The sequence below is a fragment of the Oncorhynchus tshawytscha genome, linkage group LG25 (assembly GCF_018296145.1).
Source record: "Oncorhynchus tshawytscha isolate Ot180627B linkage group LG25, Otsh_v2.0, whole genome shotgun sequence".
NCBI lineage: Eukaryota > Metazoa > Chordata > Actinopteri > Salmoniformes > Salmonidae > Oncorhynchus > Oncorhynchus tshawytscha.
In genome coordinates, this window is record NC_056453.1 from 25837121 (window position 1) to 25859315 (window position 22195).

A 22195-nucleotide genomic window follows, 5' to 3' on the forward strand; every position below is an offset into this window, starting at 1 on the left:
TTTTTTAATCGGCCGATTAATCGGCATCAGGGTTTTTTGGGCCTCCAATAATCGGTATCGGCGTTGAAAAATCCTAATCGGTCGACCTCTAGTCTTGTCCTGCTCCTGAAATCTGCTCCTGAAATCTGCTCATGCGTGCGTCCCAGTAATCAGTAACAGAGTATTGTGGTAGGTGCATGTATGACATCAATATGTGCGCAATTACAATGATAATTGAATATATTACATTTCTGAAAATACTGTTGCATACAATACATACTGTTGACAAGTAGGCTATGGTGTAATGTTATGTTTTGCCTTGTTTGGTAGGTTGCATGTTATGACATATGTCAGCTGTTATGACATATTATTACATGGTTATGACCATGTCATAATGTGTTATGGCGCTGGGTGTCAAGTAAAGTGTTGCCAACATTTTTTCAACAGAATCGACGATATGACTACACCCCTGATCACCCGCACAGTTCACTTTCATTGCAGCCACATACAAACAGCATCATCACTTTGCTCGTTGTATAATTCCTTCTCTCATCTAAGTGCTCTCCTCCTCTCACTTTTTCCCATTGCTTGTGGACTTCAGTGGGGAGTAGTGATTGAGTGCCCAGTTCTGGAGGAAGGAGAGGTTATTGGGATGGAAACCCCTATGACCTCTCTCTCTGAGCTGACTAACCAACAATCAGATGGTATTATACTGACCCCTACTGGACACTGGGGCAATATTCAGGTTGAGTTTGGAACATATCAACATATGGTCACATAAAAAAAATACACATTTCTGACACAAAACAGGTGAAGTAAAAATCATTCATTAGACCAGATAAAGAAAATAATCTGCTATCTCCTCATCAGATTACAAAAATAATATATGGATTGGTGGGAGTACAGAAATGCATCTATATATATACATGATACACAAATAGTGGTGCACATAGTCTCTTTAAAAATAACTCTTGCATAGAAGGTCCAGGATCAGCAAACCAAGAGGGGGAGAATCATACATGCAAAAGCTCTGGGCTCTATTCTTGCCCTGGCATGGTCACACAGTTCAAAAAGCTCCATGTGTGTATTGGGTTTAGCCAGCCAAACACCTGTCCAGCTGATTCTCAGACAATCTCAGATGTAGAACTCATGGCCCAGCTCGGGGGCATACACCTGGTCCTGCTTGGGGAAGTCTAAGGCAGGGACGCCTTTGACCTTCCTCTTCCAGACCCCCTTCCTCTGTCTGTCCTGGTCCTCCCTGGTCCTATAGCATCCCTCCCCCTGCTGATTCAGTTGGTGGTTCTGGACCCTGAAGTACTCCTCCAGCTGGGTGTCTGTGTGGAGCCTGAAGGCCCCACGCTCCCTGAGTGAATTAATAAATAAATTAACAAATGAATTAATAGATGGATAGAAAAAAATCAAGAAATACTTAAAAATTAGTTTGACAACATAAAGGCATACTATCATAGAGATCTTATAATGTATTTGTTCTATGTGTAATTCTATGCATATCATACCTGAATGGGTCTAGAGGGTTGTACCGGCTAATGGCCTTATTGGGCATCTCAAAGTTCACGTGGCGTCCTGGTCGCTTGCTGCTCACCTTCATGAACATGCGCTGCGGGGCCTGGACATTCGACTGGGCAGTGGTAGTGAATGCCCCCACCTTACGCACCGCCAGACCCGCAATACCACAGGAGGTCTGGGGCCTCTTCTTCTCTGACTTGGGGCATGGCGTGCGCTGGGTGGAAGCTGCGTGGCTGGTGTGAGGCCGCATCACAGCTGGGGAGGGACTACTGGAACAGATTTCACGGCTGTCGAGGGATTGCCTCAGGTTGAGATCCAGAGTGCGGGTCATAAGGGGGACGTAAGTCTTGGTCATGCCATGTTGCAAGACCTGGTGGCTGGGTCCTGCTGGGGCCTTCTGTGACTGACTCTGGGGGCTCTGTTTTGGGGTTGTAGGTGGGAATGGTGAGGCGTGGGGCTCTGGATCCATCCCCTGGACAGGTAGAGGTGGAGGGGAGCCCCATGCGTCTCGTACCTGGGCGTTGAGGTTCATGTTGGCCCCGGCTTGGTCGCTTCCCTGCGGCTGGTGGGTGGAGTTGACCTTGAGGAGGACATGCTGAGGGGTGACGGGCCGATGGGGTCCCCTCTTCTTCACTCGGTCTTTCACTGCTTTCTCACTGCGCGTCAGCACCCACTTAGTCGTTACAGACAGCTCCCTGGCTGTGAGAGGGTGCATATACGGTTGATTACAAGGAACAATAGTAAACATGCCCTTTGTTATACAGCCATAAGGACTATAGTCTGTCTCGTTTCTGTCTCTCTCAATTATGTTCAACTTCTATTGCATTCCATTCTATCTCACCTGGGCCAGTGGTTTCGCTCCTGGGCGTGTGACTGGCCCTGCTTTGGGAGCCCTGGCTGTGCCCGCTGACTGGTCTTCCAGGAGAGATGGCCGAGGGGGGCTTGGTGATGAACTCTGGCTGCAGGTCAATGTAGGCCCGGCTCCTACGGTGGCCCTGAAGCTCACTCCACGTGGCCGGCCTCATAGACTCCTTCTGCGCAGCTTTGGAGAGCAGAGAGACCACAGAAATATAATTAGTAGAACGAAGAAAAAGGGTCTAAGATCATGGCAATTTGACTGCATCCTCATGGAAATTATATTTCTATGTCAGAGACCTTGACAAAGTATAGTCACAGCAGGATGATATTAGCCTAGCCTGGTGGTCCAGTCTATTTGTGCTTTATCCCATGCTCTATGTTCTGTAGACCACTATTATATGGTTGTTATGCCATACATACATACATGTAACAATCAATGAATACAGAGGTGTCTGCAAACGGAAATAACACACTATTTCAGAGCAATATTCAGATGAGAGACAGGAGATAAATCATGAGGGTAGAGGAAGGTGTCTGGGAAGACAAGGGGTTAATAAAATCGAGCGATAATGGAGCGATATTCAGGTTGAATTTAAGGCTAGCAGTAGGCTAATCGGCCACCAGGCCCCAAAAACCACTCACCCTGTGCTCGGCGCATGCTGGGGGCTGACAGAGAGCGTGCGTGGTGGGACAGCTCGGGCCTCTCCGGCTTCTTGCCCTCACGGTCGTAGATCTTACGATTGGACGAGCCCACCTGTGTCATGCGCTCAGCCCGCACGTAGGAGTAGGGGTACTTGTCTTTATTGAGCATGCTTTTAAGAGTACCCCTGAACTCGTTAAAGAACTCCCTCTCGGCCAGCACGGAGTAGTCCCAGCGCACCCTGGTGAACTGGTAGATCAGAAGACTGGTCCCTGTGTTCACCACCATACTGGGAGGGAGAGACGGAGGGTGGAAAAGAAAGAGGAACGTTATGAAAGGGCAAGAATGAAAGGGAACGTTATGACAATAACTACTGTTCCCTGAAGGAGGGAAATGAGAGGTACAACATATGTACTATGGGGAGTTGCACTCCCGCGACTTCGGTTGAAGTATCTCAAATCACACCTGACAAGGCCAATGTAATCAGCGCTGCGCTGGAAGCCGCACCTTCCAAAGGTGATAAGTGTGAGACTCGGATTCATTCCTTCAATTTAACACGGCTCTTCACCGAGCCCAGGAACGGGTGGCGTGTTTCCAAACAGATGTTGTACCTCAGTTCCCTCCTTCAGGGAACAGTAGTTCTAGTCATAACGTTCCCTTTCAGTCAGTCAACTTCGGTACAACACACTGTGGGGAAATAGAATCACGCGCCATGACGACTCCAACAGATACTAAATTAAACGGCCCATGGCAGACCACTCAGACATGCCCCTACAAGATGTGGCACACTGGGAGCAGTGACATCCAAGCGATAAAACCTCACAAAAGTCTGTGGTGATGCCCAACTCGCTGCAGCCCAAATATCTCCTATAGTCAACCCTTTAAACAACAGCCAAAATGCTGGCAGGGCCCTGGTTGAGTGCGCATGTACACCGCCAGGTAACCCTGGCTGCTATTTGCAAGGGAGCCTCCAAAATCCAGCTGGATAAAGAGTGCCCTGCCACGAACTGGATTAGCAAAACAGACAAAAAGCTGGTCACATAACCGGACATTCCTGGTCCGTTCAATGTATGTGCATAATGCTAGCACAGGACATAGGGCATGTAACCTCTGTTGCTCTTCAGAACCAAAAGGAGGAGGCATAAAGGAAAATGTCTCAAAAGCTAATGACCTGTAGATCATAGCCTTGAGGTTCAGGGCAAAGGCCCCATTTGGACACGAGTCGTCTTGGGCGAACTGAGTACAGAAACGATGTACGAATAACGTGTGAAGGAACCTTTAGCTGAGGCAAAAGCCTTGGGTTTTACAGGAGAGGATCTTCAGATCCACAGACTCCATTGGTTCAAAAGGAGGCCACACGCAGAGCATCCCAACCCAAATCCCAAGTCAGCAGAATAGGTTGAGAAACTGGCACAAGATGGCGCACATCCTTTTAGAACCTGCCAGGACACAAGCCCTGCTGTGGCGCCTCCTTTTCCACACGACACGCTCAAATAGACGCCATGTACACTTTCAAAGTGGAGAATGAATGACCCTGCTCTGAAAAGGAACAATTCCTTTATTTTGGGACCATAGTAGAGGTCTGTGCAGGACGGATTTCTTCCTCCCGTATCATTCATACTGCACGCGTTGGCTTTCTGTCTGGCTACCACGCACACATACAGCCCTCCAGTGGAAAAAAGGCGCCCTTGCAGACGAATAGTAGTAATCATGTTCGGAGGTAAACCACCGCGAGAGTGGACATCTGAGGGGCCAAGTCCACAGACCCCATATTTCTGGCCGAGGGAGTCAAACCTGCCTGTGCGCCTGGAATAGTTGATTCTCCGCCAACCATGGTTGCTTGGGCTATGAGTAGCACAAAATTCAACTACAAGCCCTCCAGGAGCACCCTCCCCAACGCTCGGTTTCCTCATCGAGAAAAACTGACGACAATGCACGCTTCGTAAATATATACATCGGCCCTGCCGAAAACCACCCAGGGGTGTAGCCTCCACTCCTGAGAGAGGGTGACTTCTGGATAAAAGATCAGGACCCGAGCTAGAGGCAATCGAGGACATGCATCCCCAAAGGGAGTGTATGTGTGCACTGCTCACCAGCAATAGGGAGCGATCCAAAGTTAGGAGGGAGAGAGTCTCTTCGGGATCATTGATGCACGCCACCACTGACATATTGTCGGTTCTGACCAGCACAAACTGGCCCGACAAAAGCAGGGAGAAGCGCCAGATACACTTAGGACTTCCAGGTAATTGATATGCAGTGTGCTCGGCACCAGGGTCCATACCCCCTGAATAGAGTTGCCTTCGTACAGCTTACCCAACACTCAGCCCATGGGAGACCCCTGACAATAGCAGAGGGTCCCAGCACTTGGCCATGGCCCATAGGCATGACAGGGACACCTGAAGGGTTATATCCTTCCTGTTTGGCCCTGTCCGGGGGTGTCCTCGGATGGGGCCACAGTGTCTCCTGAACCCTCCTGTCTCAGCCTCCAGTATTTATGCTGCAGTAGTTTATGTGTCGGGGGGCTAGGGTCAGTTTGTTATATCTGGAGTACCTCTCCTGTCCTATTCGGTGTCCTGTGTGAATCTAAGTGTGCGTTCTCTAATTCTCTCTTTCTCTCTCTCTCTCTCGGAGGACCTGAGCCCTAGGACCATGCCCCAGGACTACCTGACATGATGTCTCCTTGCTGTCCCCAGTCCATCTGACCGTGCTGCTGCTCCAGTTTCAACTGACCTGAGCCCTAGGACCATGCCTCAGGACTACCTGACATGATGACTCCTTGCTGTCCCCAGTCCACCTGACCGTGCTGCTGCTCCAGTTTCAACTGTTCTGCCTTATTATTATACGACCATGCTGGTCATTTATGAACATTTGAACATCTTGGCCATGTTCTGTTATAATCTCCACCCGGCACAGCCAGAAGAGGACTGGCCACCCCACATAGCCTGGTTCCTCTCTAGGTTTCTTCCTAGGTTTTGGCCTTTCTAGGGAGTTTTTCCTAGCCACCGTGCTTCTACACCTGCATTGCTTGCTGTTTGGGGTTTAAGGCTGGGTTTCTGTACAGCACTTTGAGATATCAGCTGATGTACGAAGGGCTATATAAATAAATTTGATTTGATTTGATTTGAAGCAACCGGCTTAGGCTGCAAGATGCATCCAGGTGAGTGGCTAGCACACAGCGCTAGAAGGGCCCCATCAACAACAGCCCCACGGTAACAACTTCCATCACAGAAGCCATCATCCCCAGTAGGTGAAGGCACTGGCAAAAATGCACTGTGTGCCTCAGATTAAATTTGGCTAAGCAGAGTTGGAACCTGGACACCCTCCGTGGGGATAGTGCAATAAGCTAATTAGTCTAGCTCAAGACCCAGAAACGGAATGTGCTGAGATGGAGTCAGACAGCTCTTTTTCAGGTTTCTTATCAAATCAAATCAAATCAAATTTTATGAAGCTTTGAGACTGAATACAGGAAAGTAGCATGGATGTGTATAACACTGCTTGCCCCCTCGACTCCGCTGCCACCAGCCAATTGGCTGTAATTGCCAGCAGCTCATGAGCATTCTGAGTTTGTAGACTCTGAGGTGCTTTTGAGGGCATGTACTGTAGGTCTAAAATGGGAGGTAAAGTCCAGTCCCTTTTCCGAACCAGGAAGTACTGGCTGTACCAGCTAACCTGGATCTTCGACATAGGAACCACTCAGATTGCCTGCTTCTAGAGACGAGAGGATATCTCCTCCCTCAAAACGGGCGTTGAGGCCTCGGGAACAGTTGACGTGATGCCACTGCAGAAGCGTGGGGGATGCACAACCAATTGTAGCCAGTACCCTGACGTCACTGTTCGCTTGATCCAGGGCAACACTGCGCATGCACGCCATTGGTCGGAGCAGACAGCGAGCTTCCTGTGAAGTGCCATCTGAAGGGGCGGAACACCACATTGTGGACTTGGAAAGATTGATTATTTTTCCATTTCCACCACTCTTGACAACTATGTGTCTGAACATGGAGAAGAGACACTTTCCATCAAACTCACATGTACGAGAAACAAAACATTTGATATGCATGAACACTGTGAAACTTGGGGTTGAAAAAACTGTGTTTATATGCCAAGGTTTGCCTAAAGCCCGGTCCACCCTGGGTACAAGGGCTATGCCCGTCAGTGATGTACCCCTATTGGCAGTGCAGTCTGGCACTCAGCGCTGGTCCGCACAAATAAAAATAGATCCAGGGAAAAAACTTTATCATGGAGGTTACCCAACCACAGTCAAAGGTACAGGCAACAAAAGCACCTTGTAACCTACCTGGTAATGGGTCAGACAGCTCTGAAAAATGGACCCCCTTCTTTGGTAACAGAGGGGGGAGATTCAAGATAAAATAAAATTCCCAGGAATAAAAAGCATTGAGCTGGAGAAAGACAACTCATTTTGGGGTTTATATGAACCACAGAGACTGTGTGTGGCAAAATAGCATGGCCGTGTCCAACCCTGCTTGTTCCCTCGACTCTGCTACCAACCACCAATCGCCTACAGGGCCCATAACCTGCATCACTAGACACCTCATAGGGACTAATTAGGGACAGGCAAGAATCAGCAATGTTCCCGGATAAAGCTTTAGATAAAAGCTTCTGCTAAATGACATACAGTCCATTCGGGAGGTACTCAGACCCCTTGACTTTTTCCACATTTGATCACTTTAAGGCCTTACTCTGAAATGGATTCAATTGTTTTTTTTACCCATCAATCTACACAACATACCACTTAATGACAAAGCAAAAACAGGCGGTATAACTTTTTGCAAATTTATAAAAAATTTATAAACTGAAATATCACATTTACATAAGTATTCCGACACTTTACTCAGTACTTTGTTGAAGCACTTTTGGCAGTGATTACAGCCTTGAATCCTATGACACTACATGCTTGGCACACCTGTATTTGAGGAGTTTCTCCCACTCTTCTCTGCAGATCCTCTCAAACTCTGTCAGGTTGGATGGGGAGCATCGCTGCACAGTTATTTTCATGTCTCTATTTTCAGATTTTTGATCGGGTTCAAGTCCGGGTTCTGGCTGGGCCACTCAAAGACATTCAGAGACCACTCCTGCATTGTCTCGTTGTCCTGTTGGAAGGTGAACCTTCGCCCCAGTCTGAAATCCTATGTGCTCTGGAGCAGATTTTCATCAAGGATCTCGCTGTACTTTGTTCCGTTTATCTTTTCCTCAATTCTGACTAGTCTCCCAGTCCCCGCCACTGAAAAACATCCCCACAGCATGATGCTGCCACCACCATGCTTCACCTTAGGGATGGTGCCAGGTTTCCTCCAGAGGTGACGCTTGGCATTCAGCCATATAGTTCAATCTTGGGTTCATCAGACCAGAGAATCTTGTTTCTCATGGTCTGAGAGTCTTTTAGGTGCCTTTTGGCAAACTCCAAGCGGGCTGTCATGTGCCGTTTACTGAGGACTGGCTTCCGTCTGGCCACTCTACCATAAAGGCCTGATTGGTGGAGTACTGCAGAGATGATTGTCCTTCCTCCACAGAGGAACTCTGGAGCTCTGTCAGAGTGACCATCGGGTTCTTGGTCACCTCCCTGACCAAGGCCCTTCTCCCCTGATTTTTCAGTTTGGCCGTGTAGCCAGCTCTAGGAAGAGTCTTGGTGGTTCCAAACTTCTTCCATTAAGAATGATGGAAGCCATTGTGTTCTTGGGGACCTTCAATGCTACAGAAATGTTTTGGTACCCTTCCCCAGATATGTGCCTCGACACAATCCTGTTTACGGACAATTCCTTCTACCTCATGGCTTGGTTTTTGCTCTGACATGCACTGTCAACTGTGAGACCTTATATAGACAAGTGTGTGCCTTTCCAATTCAATTTACCAAAGGTGGACTCCAATCAAGTTGTAGAAACATCTAAAGGATGATCAATGGAAACAGGATGCACTGGAGCTCAATTTTGAGTCGCATAGCAAAGGGTCTGAATCCTTATGTAAATAAGGTATCTGTTTTTAAATGTTCATACATTTGAAAAAAATTCTACAAATCAGATCTCACTTGTCCTTATTGGTTATTGTGTGTAGATTGATGAGGAAAATAAAGAATTTAATACATTTTAGAATAAGGCTGTAACGTAAAAAATGTGGAAAAAAGGAAGGGGTCTGAATACTTTCCGATTGCACTGTATATTATTATATTATATATTATGAGCCACCTATGGGGGAGGGGTGCCCCTTGTGGACAGAAAGGTAATATGTCTCCCATCCTGGTAAGATTGATATGCCCCCTGAACACCATGAACAGAATGGAATGTGGGGTACCAGTGGGGCATTAAACATGGACAAGCTTCCAATACATGAGACTGAGTAGCGTGTATTAAGCTAATGCCCTTATGTGCACAGAGGGCTCTGGAAATGACTGACATAGTACCCCGTTTACCATAACAAAAGGTGGGGGCACTGCCATCACAGTAATATTTTTGCAGAATGGCGCACTGGTTGCTCAGACCTGTGCTAAGGCCCCTCATTCCAGGGTTACCCGAGCTGCTTCCTAATTGGAGGAGCACGCACGCCCCGCTTTCTCCACTCCTTCCAACTTGAAAATAGGAATTGGGTTGCCTAATGCCGGGGGAACACTAGTAAGCTTCATTCACTGGAAGTGAAAAAAAATGGTAACCAACGTTAGCCAGGATGTTCTTTAGTCTAAGCTAGGCTAGCTAGCATCTTTGACAGCAGCACCGTCCATTTAGAATAACCAAACGACTTAACGCTACGTATACTAAACAACAGAGCTACCCAAGCAACTCCATCCGATGCAGGAATAGCTAGTATGAGCTAGCTCTCCTCGATGAGTTAACTAACCTGGCTAGCACGCTATGCAGCGCTTGTTAGCTAGCCTGGTCTCAAAAGTCTATGTAGGACTGGATCAACGAGGTGGGACTGGACCCTTCATTGACAAGTCTGGGAAGAAAGGGCAAGCAGTGCTTGACTGAGGCAGACACAGGCGGTGGTGGGGTACCCACCGAAACTGGCCACCCTCTCTCTTCGAGTAGCCTCCCATAACTGGCCACAGAGCATACAGGAGTCAGGTTGAGAGCGGGCAGCCAACGCACACAACACACCCAGTCAGACAAAACATTTGCTCTGGCCAAAGAGCCAATTCATCTCCCACAACTCAGACAGCCGTGGTACGGGCACTCGGGAGAGGAAGTCACTATCGGAAACACCAAGCCCCCTTAAAAACGTTACACGATTGTTAAGAGTACCTGCTCGTGGACTAGTAGGGGAACAGTGTCAGCCATCCCCTAGTCCTTCACACAAACTGATTTGAGCAAGGGCATGCCAGAGCATGCACCGAGCCGAGACATACAAGACAAGAATCGTGAGTATCTATTTATTTATTTGGGCATGGTCGCAAACACTAACCCGGCTTAGCCTTCATCGTCTAGGTTGCATTTTTTGCCATCTTATTAATTAGTATAGCAAGGCCTAGCAATCCGTCAGGCGTGATTTTACATCCTTCAACCGAAGTCGCAAGAGTGTGACTCCCCATAGTATGTTGTACCGAAGTTGACTGATTGAAAGGGAACCAGGAGGGGCAGAGAAGAGAGGGAGATGTCTTAAAGACATACGCTTCTGGGTAAAATCATGGTTGTCAAAGTAAGAATTAAATGAATGATTACTCACTTGTTAAATTAATTATCACTAACTTGTTGTGTGGATGCAGGGACAGTACAGTACTTACTTGTTGCTGTGTGTGTGCAGGGACTGGATAGGGCTGTGTTGACCCCCTGCCTTGATGACTCTCAGGCAGTCCCCTGTCAGGAAGTTGAAGATGCGGATCTTCCCGTCCCCACAGCCGGTAATGACACGCAGAAAGAGGTAGATCAGCGCCAGGACCTCCCTAGAGGATGACAAACACACACTCACAGCATTCAACTAACCTTGAGATAAAGCAGTCAAAAACAGTACCAAAAACAAAAGTGCTTGTTATTTTTTGTATGACATTTTTTTTATGCTCACTTTGGATGGCGATAGGTCATCAGGTTCTTCTTTATGTCACAGTTGGTGCTCCAGGCCATGACCTGTCCATCAGAACCACCTGACAGGATGTGCCACTGGTCGAAGAACAGACACTTTACAGAGCTCTGGTGGGCATCGATTACCTGGAAGACAGGGACTTTGGTGAGGGAGGACAGTGTCAATTTCACTCAAAAAACATTCAAATCGAAACCTACTGAAATGGGAGACCCAATTCCATGTGCCCTTGTTTGAGTTTACTGTACATCTTTTCTTCTGACCACTAGATAAGACTCCTGAAAATATAGATATGGATGCCTTTTGTGTAAAAAGGTCAATGAAGACATTGACCTGACAGAGTACAGACCATCTTACCTTGAGGAGTGAGGCGGTCTCCATACCCCACATTTTGACCAGCCCTTTGTCACAGCTGCTCATCACTAGAGCCTTGTCTATCTTCACACACAGGATGGGGTTGTGGTGCCTGAACTTCAGCTTCTCATAGCAACGCCCTGTCTGCAGGTTCCACACTGCCATGGAGGTGAAAGCACACAAAGTTACTAACACACAAAACGAGGTTGATACATTTACAAGCAAACTGCCTGACATGCTGACTACACCAACCACCAACTATATTAATTAGGGGTCGAAACACATCAAATATTCATAGCATTTATCTAGCTGCTGTTGTCATGGGAGATGAACACTGGGTTGTAATTTTAGCAGACATACATATAGTCTTCTTTTTTTATCTGCTTCTTTGTAGAATTTTGACCCGGAGTCATAAAAAAATGGTGTGTTTTTCTACTCCAAAGATTTATCCACAGATAAAATGGGAAACCTAGCTAGTTTTTAGTTAGTTATCTTTAGTTATCATTCCTCGTTTGTCTTTCAAGCATCCACGTGGGTTTGTGTCTTCCTGATATCCAACAAGGAGGGAACTTGCGGCATATTCAGGAAAAAGACCGTCAGTCAAGAGAATTTACGCTGTAGCTCTTGAAGACTTGTTATTTTGTGACATTAACGTTTAAATCCTGTAGTAATTTGACTTAAGCTAACACATCTACATTAAAGTTTTGATTGAAAGAAAGAACCAAGCCCTAGAAAATAAAAAAGATTAACATATTTTTAAAGGGGAACAAATTATCATCACCTAAATTAGCAAGGTCAACTACATATTGAGTGGTGTGGGTGAAATGATTAAATAACATGTGTAAACGCTCACGCACGCAACATGGCTGGTGAGGTTTACGTGTGACACTTACTTACCTTTGACTTTGCAATCATTGGCCCCTGAGACTAGACAATTCCCATGCAGGTCCAGGCAGTTGATGGTACCCAAGTGGCCACGGAAGAGCATTAGGCATACGCCTGTTTTCAGATTCCAACACCTATAGTGAATGTACAGTATACAATATATCAAACCAGTCATTCATAAAGAATCAATAAGTATCATCACCTAAATTAGCACGGTCAACTACAATTGACAGTAAATCACAAGTTTAGCATTAGAAACACAGTCATTCTTCATCACAGTCATTGCTGTGTTTTCAAGCCAAATTCAAAAACCCATAGAATTGAGTGAAACGGGTCCAAACTACCATGATGGTCTTATTGACTAGAGATGCCCATTCTAGTAATTCTATTTCTATGCCTTTACCCTCCTCCTACCTGATGCTGAGGTCGTAGCTGGCGCTAATGACCAGTCCTCTCTCCTCACAGAGCAGCAGGGCCCTGATGGAGCCGGCGTGGCCCTGGATCACCGGGGACACCTCCTTCAGTGTCAGCACGTCCAGCAGACGCACCACGCGGTCCTTGGAGCCCACGGCCACCAGCTGACCTCCACTGTAGTGCACCACCCTGGAGGGGTCTTCCCTGTTGACCACAACAAAGATACATCAGTTACGTCTCAAATGGCCCCAATGCACTACTTTTTCATACGGCTCTGGTCAAAAGTAGTGCACTATATAGGGAATAGGGTGTCATTTCGGACACACTCCCAGACTTTGAAATATAGGCCTTGTTACTGTATTATTTGCTTGCAGCAGGTGCTATAATGTTACAAAGACACTGTGGTTACCGTTACCGACCTGTCCAGCAGCACCAGAACATTGTACACTCCACAGTAGACATTCCTCTCTTCCATCTGTATGGCTCGGGTTCTAACGCCAGCATAGATGGCCTCAAAGCCCCTCTCCTGTAGGACAGACAACCACGGATAGCCAGTACAAACGTCAGGGGATCATATTCTAGTCATCAGAATATAGAATAGAATCGTCTTCTGCTTTTCACAAGCCCCAAGAGACACACACACAAACACACACACACATACGATGAAAGCAGCATCCCCTGGAGCAGTTTTGTCATTTGGGATAAGTGGTGACATTGATTGATATGATAATAAGGTAGATAGTGATGTGTTTACCTGTCTGATTTTGGAGAAGATTTCTACGTGGTGCATGTGCTTCTCATCCTCCCTGATGGGCACTAGGACCTTGCGGACTTTGGCATATGTAGGGCTGACACCTGTATTGTTGCTCTGAGAGGGGGAAAAAAGTCACACAGGTTTATATTAACATGTACTTAGCATGATGATAATAGACAACCTGTCATCTGTGTGATCTCTAGATTATCTTGAGCTACTTTTAAAATCAATCAATCAATATATTTGCTAAGTGGCATAAAAAAATCTAAATCCAGACACTTGTGTGGGTTTGCAAGCTAAAAAGCCTTTAAAGAGTTTTTAGAGAATCCCTTTGAAATTGGCCTATGTGGCATTGATATGAGTCAGAAACAGTTATTCTGGTGTCAAAATATACTACAAAGTGTGAATAGGATCATCTTGGTCATAAAGTCAGTCTCGTCTAAAACGGCGTTTGGAACGTCCGTGTGTCACAACGGGTAAATGTAGGTTGGGTTTGGATTCGATGATGTCCATTTACCTACTAAAATGGGGTGAACAGCTGCAGTGATTGCTCTCTATCCAATATCATAGACAGTGAGACAGACCTGCCCAGCACAAAACAACACGCTGCGCATTTAAAAATATATATACATATATACACTGCACTAAACACCTTAGATTTAATATTACACAACTATAACATCCTTGCCAAAAATGTCCAAATTCATTTAATATTTCTTCAGTTATCTTCGATTTTTTGGGTGAAATAAGCTTATGTTTGGCATCTACAGTGTGTGAAGGGGACAAACATTATTAACCAAATGCAGAATCGGTCAGAAAAAAACATCTCCAAGACTGAAATCTTGTTTTCCGAATGAGAAACAGAAAAACACAAGTGCCAATTGAGCGTGTTCAGTCACTCTTTAATGTGTGGGCTAGATCATTATTGAAATACACCAACACGTTTCATCAAGGTGAAGGCGTTGGCTGAAACGTGTTGGTGTATTTTAATAATGAACTAGCCCACACATGAAAAGCTTTTTAACTTGCAAACCCACACAAGTGCCTTGACTTTGATTTTTTTTATGCCACTTGGCAAAGATATTGAGTGTTTGATTGATTTTAAAAGTGGCTCAAGATACTCTGGGGATCATACTGATGCACACATTTAATCTAAATCAGGTGGTTACAACATTTGGCACTATGTAGGGAATAGAGTGCCATTTGGGATTTATTGAGATGACTGCATCGTGGTCACTAGTTAGCACAGCCATAAAGTCCTAAAATCTGATTGGAAACCTAACCATAACCTTAATCCCACTGCTAACCTTACTAAACCTTACCTTATATGCAGAACAAAAAGCACACAAAAAAAAAAACACTTTTTTTTTTACAATATAGACAAATTTGACTTAACACTTATTTGTAGTTATTCTTTTTCCATTCGCTTTTTTAGTACTATTCCCCTTCAAGAGCAGCTCCTGCTACTTATTTTTCTTCAATAATCATTATCTTTATTGTCCCAAATGTTAAAAATCTGTGTCATTGGTGGATTTAGAGTGTGGTATTTTAATAGTCACCATACAGTACCTGCATCAACGTAGCTTGTTTCTCCACCATCTTCTTGGCATTAAGGTCCTCCTGAGTGTCTTCCGTCAGGTAGCGCCAGTGTTGGGAGACATCCCTGCAGCTGTACAGAGAGGTCTTGTCTAGAAGACCTGAAACAAGCAACTTCTGCACTTAAATCTTTGAGGGTATGGTGAAAAGCAGCCATCCCTCAAAGGTTGCCGCAGTCCATACTGTAGATCTAATCGATATGTGGTCCATTGAAGGACGACCACTTGCGATTATTCATAACAGAATGAGAGAATTCGGATTGAAATTCTATTCCGTCTGCACCAAGGAAACCTAGGTGATGTCACAAGGCATTTTGTGTTTAAAAGCATGGAATGAGAAAATTATTCAGAGATAGTGGTTCAAATATTGAACAGTTGTTGAAAAGGTAAATGTCTTTTGTTTAAAAAATAGAAAACTATTATGGTATTTTAAAATTATATATTTTTTTTATATAAGAATTGGACCATCATTATGCAAACACATATCTTTCAAATGTAAATGAAGGCTACATAACAACATTTTAACAACACCTCCAAGGGAATTGTTGTACTGATTGCTAAGCAAAGGTTTGTTGCTCTTCCATCTCATCAATATCCAGGGAGAACAGCTCAAGGTGTGAAGCAGGAGAGGCATAGATCTTTAAAAGGGTAGCCTTGCAAAACAAAGTCATCACCATGGCATAGCTATTTAGCCCGGATACCTTTCTCTATGGGGCTGATTCAAGGAAATGTCAACGGGTACTTCAATCTAGACAAAAGAAGACAGTGCAGAGTATACCGCTGTCCCTGAACAGAGCCAGATAAGCACTGCATATCAGGTTGCATAAGGGGTCAGCGAAGTGCACACGCACAGGTTCACTTCTGCACACACTGAATCTGCAATATGATCGACCAGATAAACTAGCAGCTAGGGAAGGTATGGAGTAATATTAAGGTAGTCTCAAGGTATTGCTCGCCTGAGGTAGAGTACCTCATGATAAGCTGTAGACCACACTATCTACCAAGAGAGTTTTCATCTACATTTTTCGGAGCCGTCTATTTACCACCACAAACCGACGCTGGCACTAAGACTGCACTCAACGAGCTGTTTAAGGCTATAAGCAAACAAGAAAATGCTCATCCAGAAGCGGCGCTCCTAGTGGCCAGGGACTTTAATGCAGGCAAACTTAAATTTGTTTTACCTCATGTCACATGTGCAAACAGAGGGGAAAAAACTCTAGACCACCTTTACTCTATACACAGAAAAAAGCTCTAACTTGCCATCCATTTGGCAAATCTGACCATAATTCTATCTTCCTGATTCCTGCATACGAGCAAAAACTAAATCAGGAAGTACCAGTGACGTGCTCAATATGGAAGTGGTCTGATGAAGCAGATGCTACACTACAGGACTGTTTTTCTAGCACAGACTGGAACATGTTCCGGGATTCATCCAATGGCATTGAGGAGTACACCACCTCAGTCACCATCTTCATCAATAAGTGCATCGACGATGCCCCCCCCACAGTGACTGTACGTACATGGATTACAGGCAACATCCGCACCAAGCTAAAGGCTAGAGCTACCACTTTCAACGAGCAGGACACTAATCTGGACGCTTATAAGAAATCCCTCTATGCCCTCAGACAAACCATCAAACAGGCAAAGCGTCAATATTGAGATAGAATCCTAAGCGTCAATATAATGCGTCAATATAAAGATTGAAACCTACTACACCGGCTCTGACGCTTGTTGGATGTTGTTTTATTTTATTATTTATTTAACCTTTATTTAACTAGGCAAGGCTTACAAACTATTACGGACTACAAAGGGAAACACAACCGCGAGCTGTCCAGTGACACGAGCCTACCAGGCAAGCAACACTGAAGCATGCATGAAGCTGTTCCGGACGACTGTGTGATCATGCTTTCCATAGCCAATGTGAGCAAGACCTTGAAAGAGGTCAACATTCACAAGGCCGCGGGGCCAGACGGATTACCAGGACGTGTACTCAATGCATGTGTGGACCAACTGGCAAGTGTCTTCACTGATATTTTCAACCTCTCCCTGACTGAGTCCGTAATACCTACATGTTTCAAGCAGACCACCATATTCCCTTTGCCCAAGAAAGCTAAGGTAACCAGCCTAAATGACTACCGCCCCGTAGCACTCATCTTGGTAGCCATGAAGTGCTTTGAAAGGCTGGTCATGGCTCACATCAACACCATCTTCCCAGAAACCCTAGACCCATGCCAATACGTATGCCGCCCCAACAGATGACGCAATCTCAATCGCACTCCACACTGCCCTTCCCCACCTGGACAAAAGTAACACCTATGTGAGAATGCTGTTCATTGACTACAACTCAGCGTTCAACACCATAGTGTCGACAAAGTTCATCACTAAACACCATCATTAAGTTCTCTGATGACACAACGGTGGTAGGCCTGATCACCAACAACGATGAGACAGCCTATAGGGAGGAGGTCAGAGACCGCAGTGCGGTGCCAGGACAACAACCTTGCCCTCGATGTGAGCAAGATAAAGGAGCTGATTGTACTACACAGGAAAATGAGGGCTGAACACATACCCATTCTCATCGACGAGGCTGTAGTGGAGCGGGTTGAGAGTTTCAAGTTCCTTGGTGTCCACATCACCAACAAACTATCATGGTCCAAACACACCAAGACAGTCGTGAAGAGGGCACGACAATGCCTTTTCCCCCTCAGGAGACAGAAAAGATTTGGCATGGGTCTCCAGATCCTCAAAAAAAGTTCTACAGCTGCACCATCGAGAGCATCCTGAGCGGTTACATCCCCACCTGGTATGGTAACTGCTTGGCATCCAACCGTAAGGTGCTACAGAGGGTAATGCGTATGACCCAGTACATCACTGGGGCCAAGCTTCCTGCCATCCAGGACCTATATACTAGGCGTGTCAGAAGAAAATTGCAAAAGACTCCAGTCACCCAAGTCATAGACGGTTCTCTCTGCTCCCGCACGGCAAGCGGTACCAGAGCGCCTAGGTCCAAAAGTCTAGGTCCAAAAGGCTCCTTAACAGCTTCTACCCCCAAGCCATAAGACTGCTGTGCAATTAATAAAATGGCCACCCGGACTATTTGACCCCCCCCCCCTTTGTTTTTACACTGCTGCTACTCGCTGTTTATTATCTATGCACAGTCACATGTGACAAATATGATTTGATAATAGCTGCTGAGACTAGTATTATTCATGTAGAATACTGGAGAGGGGGATATGCAGTGATGTAGTAGTAAACAAAATAGGTGGGTTAACTGATCACCGATCACGGTGAAAAAGTTATGCTCCCTATATACTTTCAATGCATTTTTTTCAATGCATGTTTAGTTGCATTTACCCTCCACTACACATCTGAGGATAGATATTCTCATGTAACACCACAGAGTCCTTTGAATGATAGCTTAGACATGTTTTGGAGGGGTAGAGGGTGGGGGGTACATGGTGGCTCACCTAAAATCCTCTTGGCAAGATGAACAGGGAGACCCCGGATGAAGTCTCTGTATCGGCGGACCCCAGACAGAGAGGTGGAGGACCGAGGGACCACCATCAGAGCAGGGTCGTCTGAACAGGTGGAGTCTGTGTCACTATCCTCCTTCACCACCCCCATACACACACTGCCAAAGCCCTGCAGGCCTTCAGAGGTAGGGCTGGCACCCACCACCACCCATGGAGCTACATGGAGTTGGCAGCTATTGGCTGAAAATAAAGAAACACAATGAGGTAGAAATTCATAGAGGACTGGATATGGGGAACTTTGAAGAGTGCACAAACATTTGACCAACCAAAATGTCAATGATCGTTGTAGTCTACTTTGATTATAATAATAATAATTTATTGGGTGCTTATATTTGTCCTATTAATCAAACATGACATTTTTATCATATGACATTTTTATCATAATAATTCATTAACACAGGCACTGCAGGAGCGGACTGGGACAAGAATTCAGCCCTGGCATTTTATCCACACCAGCCCACATCACTGCGCACACTGCCAGCTCACCATTTTGTTTGCCTCCCAGTCTCAGCATCTTTTCTGCTGTCACTCTGTGCTTCTTCTTGTTCTCTGTCTGTCTGCTTATTAACCCTTATTTGTTCTACACCTACCCTAAGTGTTAATTACTATTACAGGGCTCCTAACCTCATCCCCAGGCTATTGCACACTGAGCATATACAGTAAGTCTGGGATATCAATGATTCAAAGTAGGCCTTATTGGGAGTGAATTCTATGGGAGTGACCTACGGACTAATGTATTTGTCATCATTTTATTTTAGTGAATCACATGGCTGCATGTGATTCACTAACATCACAACATTTCCCCTTGGTGTCACTGGGTAAATTCAATCAATTGAATTTACCACAGGTGTACTCCAATCAAGTTGTGGAAACATCTCAAGGATGATCAATGGAAACAGGATGCACCTGAGCTCAATTTCGAGTCTCATAGGAAAATGGTCTGAATACTTTTATGTAAATAAGGTATTTCTGTTTTTTATTTTTAATACATTTGCAAAACTTTCAAAAAACCTTTGATTCACTTTTTCATTATGGGGTATTGTGTGTAGATTAATAAGGGATAAAATAATGTAATACATTTTAGAATCAGGCTGTAATTTAACAAAATGTGGAAAAAGGTAAGGGGTCTGAATACTTTCCCGAATGCACTGTATATATTTTTAAAATGTGTGTACATTTCAACCAGCCCACCCAACTAAAAAATGGTGCAGCCCATCTGGCATATGCCAGAATTGCCAAATGGCCATTCCAACCCTGCCCCACTGCCCTTACAGGTTGACCGTAGATAAGCCTACAGTTACTAACATTCATTCCTGATTGCAACAAAACACAAAAACATTTCTAACAGCAACACTCACAGAGCTCTGGATCATGGCATGTCTCCTGGCCTCCATCGATGGTGTTGATGTCAGTTTCATGATGCATGTTGACAGGGTCATAGAAGGAGCTGGCCCAGATGAGGAGCTGGCCCTCCTGCGAGTTGAAAGAGTAGGTGGATTCTGGGATAGAGGAGGTGTCATCCTCATGATCCTCATCCTCCAGCACTGAAAAGAGAGGTTTGATTATTATGGGTTAAAAATACATGCAGTTTTGCAAATTAGCCTACAATTCATACAGATAACTTTCACAATTTTGCATGGAATATCATTTCATGTGTGGTCATTATATAGGCTACAAAGGTTCTCGACTGAAAATGAACTTAGTGGAGGGCCTCAGTAAGTTGTCATAAAACTAATTCAAATCAAATGTTATTTGTCACATGCGCAGAATACAACGGTATAGACTTTACCATGAAATGCTTGCTTACGGCCCTTCCCAACGATGCTGAGTTTAAAATATATATATATCATAAAAAGAAAGATAGTAAGACACGAAATAAAAGTTATTATATTATATTCCTGGGGTTAGTAGTATAAAGAAAAATTAACACAAAACCACTCATTCCGATAATTTACAGTGTTGCATAACACTAATATGTGACAAGGTTGGTAGCAACATGTGAATATCGTTGCGGAGATCTGTTGCAGCTCAAGTCGACTACAACACCCACAATGCAATTCTCTCTCTTTGGGCTGCCTACCTGCATAGTACCTACTAGCAAGCGTAACTACATACACAATAATACCAAAGTCAATATGTGAAAAAGTCGGCATGTGAAGTTGCTAGTTAGCTGTAAAATCGGCTACAAATTGCACTTCACTAACAATTTAGGAGTCTACAATATCCCCATGTTCAACCTGCAGATCTGTGCGTCAGAGAGGAGTATGATATTCGCAATGGCACCATGAAATGCACCCTGGACTGAAGGAGCAGACAAACTGGAGAAACCTTAGACCCTCTGTTAAATTACACATTTCTCGAGGTAGCAATATCGCAAAAATAGCTCATTTGAGAGAAGTCAACCTCCCGCATTATGACATCGGCCAGTATTGAAATCTGACATGTATGAAATAAGTTTTTGCGATCTAAAAGTCGTATTCCTATTAACTTCCAGTGTAGTGAGAGTGGTTTCCACATTCAAAATGGGTGAATCTTTACTTTAAGTACCTGTACCGTTAAGTTGGAGGAAGGCCCGTTTTGCTCTAACTATAAGCACACTTGTCAAGTTTCCAAGCATGTAAAGAAGCCCTGTATCGCATAGGGAAAGAATTCCTAAAAGATAGTTGGATTTTGTCCAGTGGTGGCTGCGACTGAACCAGTCCCAAGTGTCAACCATCTCTATCCCAAGAAGTTTGGTGTCAAGCGCTCGGTCCTGGCTCCAAGTGGTCATATCTTCTGAAACACTTGACTTCTGTCGTGACCTGGTATAGGTGAAATCTTTCCCAAATGTCACTTGCAGTACTCTTTGGATGGTTTCGAGAATCTCGACACTTTGGCACCGCACGAGAATGCCAGTAAGGAATCTCCTTTTGGACGAGTCCCCTGCGCGCGACATCCACTGGGTCGAATCGTGGAGCTTGGAAGTGAAGATGCAAGATTGGCAATATCCACAGACGTTGAAATCTGCATCTTCCTTCTTGCAACAAAGCCTGTCTATTGTGTCGACTCTATATCCACACTGTTCTTTTGATCCAAAGCGTTTCATTGCGTTGGTTTATTAAGCGTAGTTTAATTCCAAATCTTTAAAAAAGGTATGTTTCCGACTGGCTGCACTGCAACCTGGTTGGAACTTCTTATCGCTGTTGCTTGGTTGTTGCCATGCGACTAGCCCAATGGTTGCTTGTCAACTTTTTTTGGTTGCCTGGAAACCCGAGGTTGAATTGTATTGAATCGGGCAGAAATTAGCGTTTGAATCAGGAAAGTTTCCTGTCACAACCTTTACAAGCCAGAATGTTAAATACATTTATATTTTAACGTACACTACCAGTTGTCTGTGCGGTAGGAATGTGAGACAATATAGGAAAGTATAATCACATCAACCTTTCAAAGCACTGGTAGTGCTTTCAGATTTCGATCATTAAATTATGATCAGAACCATGTAAACTGCACAAGCTCGCCAAGTATGCATGTGTCTTGTGCATGTACTATTATTTGTATCTTGTGCTCATGCTTCAGGTGATGGAAATTGACATAATTATACTTTCCTGTGGATATATTGTCTCATATTCTTACCACCAAATTGACCAACCGCATGGAC

The 22195-nt window shown here is 44.9% G+C and overlaps 1 protein-coding gene across 1 annotated transcript; it reads right to left on the reverse strand.

Annotated features, from left to right (window-relative positions):
• Positions 1 to 508: 508 nt before the first annotated feature.
• On the reverse strand, positions 509 to 21683 carry fbxw10 (F-box and WD repeat domain containing 10). Its single transcript, XM_024388464.2, has 15 exons — positions 21106 to 21683; positions 19917 to 20102; positions 18493 to 18738; positions 15000 to 15127; positions 13431 to 13544; positions 13096 to 13202; positions 12677 to 12880; positions 12275 to 12396; positions 11381 to 11535; positions 11009 to 11151; positions 10731 to 10889; positions 3007 to 3293; positions 2348 to 2548; positions 1497 to 2205; positions 509 to 1342 (listed from the first exon to the last, which is right to left on the reverse strand). The coding sequence occupies exons 1-15, from the start codon at positions 21641 to 21643 to the stop codon at positions 1114 to 1116; spliced, it is 3528 nt and encodes a 1175-aa protein (XP_024244232.1). The 5' UTR covers positions 21644 to 21683; the 3' UTR covers positions 509 to 1113.
• Positions 21684 to 22195: the final 512 nt, after the last annotated feature.